The sequence below is a fragment of the Convolutriloba macropyga genome, chromosome 4 (genome assembly GCF_964194025.1).
Source record: "Convolutriloba macropyga chromosome 4, txConMacr16.3, whole genome shotgun sequence".
NCBI classification, from domain to species: Eukaryota; Metazoa; Xenacoelomorpha; order Acoela; family Convolutidae; genus Convolutriloba; species Convolutriloba macropyga.
In genome coordinates, this window is record NC_134471.1 from 26,452,722 (window position 1) to 26,458,721 (window position 6,000).

At 33.1% G+C, this 6,000-nt stretch overlaps 1 protein-coding gene across 1 annotated transcript in view; it reads right to left on the reverse strand.

Moving 5' to 3' along the window:
* The window catches only part of LOC142338348 (uncharacterized), a 40,167-nt gene that overhangs the window by 764 nt on the left and 33,403 nt on the right, over window positions 1–6,000 (reverse strand). The window contains exons 2-3 of the mRNA XM_075388059.1: window positions 2,546–2,753; window positions 440–650 (exon numbers count right to left, since the gene is read on the reverse strand). Coding sequence (XP_075244174.1) covers window positions 440–650; window positions 2,546–2,685 — 351 coding nt within the window. The 5' untranslated portion in view covers window positions 2,686–2,753. The remainder of the gene's footprint in view (window positions 1–439; window positions 651–2,545; window positions 2,754–6,000) is intronic.

Sequence of the window (6,000 nt, forward strand, 5' to 3'; positions counted from 1 at the left end):
AATATTTTTTGTGAAGTAAAATATGATCCTGTTGCTGCCTTCAGAATGCTTTTTTTCTGATTCAGGAATAAATGTCGTCCCACAGAACCGCATATGAAATTACGAAATATTTTTCATTATTTAGCAAATTGCTCTTCCTTTTCCTACCTCAATTTAATGGCGCAATTTTTGTAAGACTAATGATCCGAATTAGTTCATGCTTCTTGAAATGTTAAAATGAGCGCCAAGGCCAGAGAAGCCAAAGTTGTTGAATCTCCAGATCTCTAAATTACGATTGGCCATAGAACTGAAAAGAGAAACCTAATGTTTTTAATTATCTGATACACATTAGCAGTTTTAGTTCAAATTGCAAAAATTTTTAAAAACTTATTAAACTCTGATTGCATTGTACTCAAAGCTCATTCACGAAATTAATGATGCGGAGTAAAGAGTGTTATACCTCATCTCGGAATGTCTTGTTTACGAAGGTGTATATGATTGGATTGACAGCATTGTTGATATAGTAGGAGCTGCCGAATATGTTGATGACGTGTTTCTGTACGAGGAGAGAGATTGAGTCAGGGAAGTTGTACATGAGAAGGTACATTGTCCAGTAGGGAGTCCAGGACAGAATGAATACTGTCGTCACCAGAAACAGCATCATTCCAGTCCTATCACAATTCAACCACAATTTCAAATAATTTTTGGCTATCTCTGATATCCACGTGCGACGAAAAGGTTGTTTTTCACAGATCTCTCCCATCAGAGCCGCTCAAAAAAAATCAGCCTCGTATAAAGTTCTGAATAAAGAGCAATGTTTTCGCTCCCCCTAAAAAATTGATTTTTAAATTTTAGAAACAAAAACTTTTTTTTGTTAGTTATTTCTTTTTCATTCTAACTATTTGCAGGATAAGTTCAAACAGCAACTTCTAAATGCTCTGAAAATTTCAAGGCCGCAAATATAAATTAATGCAGACCAAATTTAGAGAACCTTATTTGTGTTATAATTTTCCGTGAAAAGATAATATGACATGATAATAGTACTATATGATGATAGTACTGGTCAAATTAAAAACACAAACTTGAAGATCCATAATTCAGAACTGACATTGTCTACAAGCGCAGTCCTCCGCGACATGTGTATATGCACAACTATTATCCTACATCACTTCACCTCAAATTCTAAATTACGTGTTGGTCGAAATTTATGTAGCTTTTTGAAACTATTGTCGATTCAAACTATAGTCTTAAACTTAGTTATAAGTCTTAGATCGTTTAGTTTACCATTTTAATCTGACAGCAGCAAATTGATTCAAGTCACAAAACTGATATAAATGAATCTTCAATAACTGTTGCTCTGAATCAATAATCGGTTCAAACTGATGATTCTAGATAGATATTATTAGAGTTAGATCATTTGATCAAAAATCTTTCCAGCATGTACTGAATAATTATGATACCACCAGAAGTGTGAATAAATTCTTAGAAAAGTGCAAATGCATTCTATATATAGTATTACGACTGATTTCTAGGAATTTTTGCACAAGCAAACCACAATGGGTAACCCTTGCGACCCCCACTATAAATCTTTGTGCTCAGATTAGTTTTAAATCTTGAGTTTTTCGCACTGAAATTTGTTATCTGTACAATTGATTTTTAATTCATTTTTCTTCCTTGAAGTCAAATCATCATCTTGATCTATTATTCAGATCTCTCCTGAAAATTTCTAATTTCTATTGTAAAATTTCTTTTGCTATTCTCTTTTTATTGAAAAAAAACTTAAAATACTTAGTTAAAAATGCCTTTCATTCCGCCTGCGAAAGTCCATAACCCAACACAATTTAATATGAGCAATTTTGTCTCTCAAAATACTGTACTTTGTGCATTAACATACATTTAAGTGCAATTATTATGGTGCTTCTGTAAAGAGTTCTTTGAAGATTATTCTTTAATGTTCACAAAAAAATTCCAGTTAATTTACCGAAAACACTTTTTCGTGCCGTTGATATTTTTGATATTTCAATAAATTTGTCTGTACAATTTTTTGATCATTCAATTGATTAGCACTGAGTGCTTTAAATTCAGAAATTCAGTAGAGCAAGCATAGACAAAACTGACAACTGACATCTTGACCGTCGATGAATTGCCGCCCTACAAGCAATTATTCTCAAGGTTTGGGTTCTATGTAATCGTGGTGTGCCCCACGGCTATTTAATTTAAACTAAAATATATTATAGAATTTTTTTCAAAATGTTGACTGAGACGTGCATAAGACGGCTAGAGCGTAAATGTGAAATGAATTCTGAATCAGTACTGATATCAGACTTGCTCAGTACTGATATTGAGTTGCCGTTAGATCCCGGAAAAGTTTTTTTAAACCACTGGCTCTCAATGAGTAAATTATTAAGCTATTGCTCGACTCTTGCAGTCTTCTATTTGACCTAATCAGTGTCTGAATCAGACCTGAAAACTTTTCTGAAAATTTTATCAATCAGGCTTCTCGGTCTCTGAGGACATATATGGTACGGGAAAAGTTTTGTGGTGTTTGAAATAGTGGTTCATTTGCCTAGCGGTGACGTGATCCCGCACGGCCTGCACAGTGGATCCGAGAGCATTTGTGTTCTGGATTCCAGATCGATTCCTGAGGTTGCGACGTTTGATGGCTTGTCTGAGTACACTGACAAACACACTGGTGTATAGGAACATGATGACAGCAGCACTGCTCAGGTAGAGAGACAGCGTCAAGTACAAGATGCCTTGGGTCACTGACTGTTCTGTAACAAAATAATAAAAACAATAAAAAGATGATAATCTTTGTCATTTTTAGAAACCACATCCAAGACCATGATGGTATACTTAATATTGGTATACTTAATAGAAATATATACCATCTGTGGGAAAATCCTGAAAATTGCACTGCTCTAATCAAACTCCTTTTGTTGGGTAGAATGTAAAATGTCATACTTAGAAACCATACCAAGATCGTAAAAGAAATTTGCTTAGACGTGGATAGAACCACGAATGGTCTTTGATATGATATTTAAGTCCATGTATGGTTCCAAACAACACATTTCAACAAACTTTAGATTTATTGTTCCGACCCTCTTGAGGGGGGAGGAACTATATACTCAAATGGGTTTATTTTTTGTTCCGTGAATTTTCGCCGATCGATATATTCATCGTAGAGAGTTGAGACTGGTATCATCAGAAAGCTCGTCCAGCGTAGAATATGGAATTAAAAAGATTTTTCCAATTTTTGTTTTCTACAGGGAGTTATCGATGTTTAAACTTCTGAGAAAATTAGTGAATTCACATTGTTTTTATTCACATTTTCCGGAATTTTTGCCTAAACTTTTGCCAATTTTGCTAAAATTTGTTAAAATTTTTAAGAACAGTGTCGTTGATTTTATTTTTAAAAACAAACAAGCAATGTTGAATCTTTTGATTAAATTTTTCTGGTCAAAAATTCTGGATGAATATTTCAAAATTCAGCCTTTTTCATCAAAAACAGCGCGAACTAAGCTACTTTAGTCCACTTTGATTACAAAAGCCGGCAGTACAATCCAAAACAACAATCACACAACCTTTGTAGACTCAAAAGAGGGCTACTCCTGCTTCAGCGTCCGCTGCGAGTGCTCTGTAATAAAAACTTCGCTATTTTTTGCTAACTTTACCCGTTGATTATAAAAAATGCTGATTTTATTTTTGAGTTTTCAACTAACAAATTATCTATATCTACAACACTCGAAAAATCAATTGTCCTAGCACACAAAAGGCATTAGCAGGGCTAGTTTTGGGCCAATCTTGGACTGTTACAATCCAAAAAGAAATCGGATTGTAATCAGTCGGTCTTTTTTGAAAAAAAAGAACTTTTTTAAATAATAAAGAACATAACACATCAAATCAAAGCTCAGGAGTGATAGGTCCAATTGGCTTCCTAAGCAGCTCCAAGCTTTTTTTTACTTGAATGGTCCTGTTTGGACTTTAAGAAAAAATTGATTTTTAAATAAATAATGGCTTAATTAACTTTTCCTCTATTTTTTTTCTTAATTTGTTCGAGTTCTAGCTTAGTGTCGGCGAAGAAAGAAAACTTCTTCATTCTACTGATTTAAAATTCAATCTCGGTTGCGGTTTTAAGCCTGAAGTTATTGTTTTCTGGCTTTGGTACTACTAGATATCAGATTTTTTTTTGTTTTTAGATATTTGCCAATTTTTCACGTTTTCTAGTTTTGTCACATTATCACATTATTGACAGTTCTCATGTCACATTATTAGCGTTCCAAATAAGGCACAATTGAATATAATAAAATGATAATAAAATCTTGAATGATATAGATTATCGTTTTAACGGCCTCGACACCTCTTTCTTGAAGAAATTAATTGAATTTTTTAATTTTGTCTTTAACTGTCATTTTCACTTTGTGGTTTTGGTCCTATGAAATTTTGTGTATAGTGATAGGTTACATTGGTTTTTATGAACTAATAGATGAGCAGATAATCTGATATTAGTAGATAGCTGATGGCTTTCATGATTTTGAAAAAAAATCTTTTTCCAAAACTAAAAAACAATTTTAACTTCGCAATTTTGTTCTTTTTTTATCTTTTTGTCACCTAATCTCGTTAGTTAATAACAGGTCTAATATGACATTATGGATGTCAAGGGAAGGTGTCAAAAAAAATTGCTGTCCTAAAATCTATTTTTAAAGAATTCGTTATGACCTTACTGGCTTCGACACAGGTTTTTCATAAAAAAGTAAATTATTTTGATTTTTTTTTTCAAATTTGACGTTCTTGTTGAAGACGCAAGAAATATTCTGGATAACATCAGATCTCGAGGGCTTCTTTTGGATGAATAAATGATCCTATTTAATTAGTTCTTTTGTAATTAATGTCCTTCATGACCTTGGATGCAATTTTATTTCGAAAAAAAATCAAAATTATTACATACTTTTGCCCTTCAATTTTTTGTCTACTTGTTACCCAGTCTCACTAATGAATTGCCGCATACTACATTGCCTCTTTTTGAAGAAGGCGCAATTTAATATATTTTGAGAGCCAAAATATGGCTTGACGGTTTTGACAGCGTTTTCCGGCAAGTTTCAATTGATTTTTTGTTTGTTGTTTTTTTTGTTATTCTTTTAGCTGCTTAAAAAAATAAATAAGGAATGGTCCTTATTGCCCTTCTATAGAACCGTTGGTAATCGTAAACCTTAGGCATATTTTACTTGATTTCTAATAGTTTTCATTACTTTGAAATTAATTGTTTCAAAAAAATAAGCGAATGTTTTAACTTTACTGTTTTTGTTCTTTTTTGTCTATTTGTTGCCAAACCTTTTTATGGACTGGTCCCATATATTTTCTGGTAATTTATAAGTTATTTTGTTTAGTTTTTGCTTTATTTGACTCTACTTTGACTGTGTTATTAAATTTTGTTTTTTAAAACGGACATAAATTTTTTGATGTAATTAATGTTTGTTGTTGTTGTTGTTTGATTTCGCTCTTCGTGTTGACTCGCTTTCTTAATATTGGGCATATCTCGGCAATCTAAAGCATCAATTTTTACTCCACTGAGTTGTTTGCTTTGGAGGCTATCGTATCGTTCATACACAACTTTGTTGAAAATTACTTGTGCATTTTTTGGGTTTTTTGGGATTCCCAAAAAATAATTTTTGGGTTTTCTATCTGTTCCCCGTTTGGTAGACAATTATGCCAAAACTGTGGATGGGCGGGGTTGGAACCTTATTTGCCATCGCACATTACCGAGCCTACTTGTTGTAAAATCAGATTTCATATCGTTTCAAATTTCCGTGAATGTGAATTATTAAACCGGATCGCCATCAAAGTTCAACAAGTCTGTTACGTTCTTAGATGTAAAAAGAAACAAAAAATCATTTTCATTCAACTAAGAAAGAGAGAGAGAGAGAGAGAAAGAGAGAGAGAGAGAGAGAGAGAGAGAGAGAGAGAGAGAGAGAGAGAGAGAGAGAGAGAGAGAGAGAGAGCGAGAGAGAGAGAGAGAGAAAG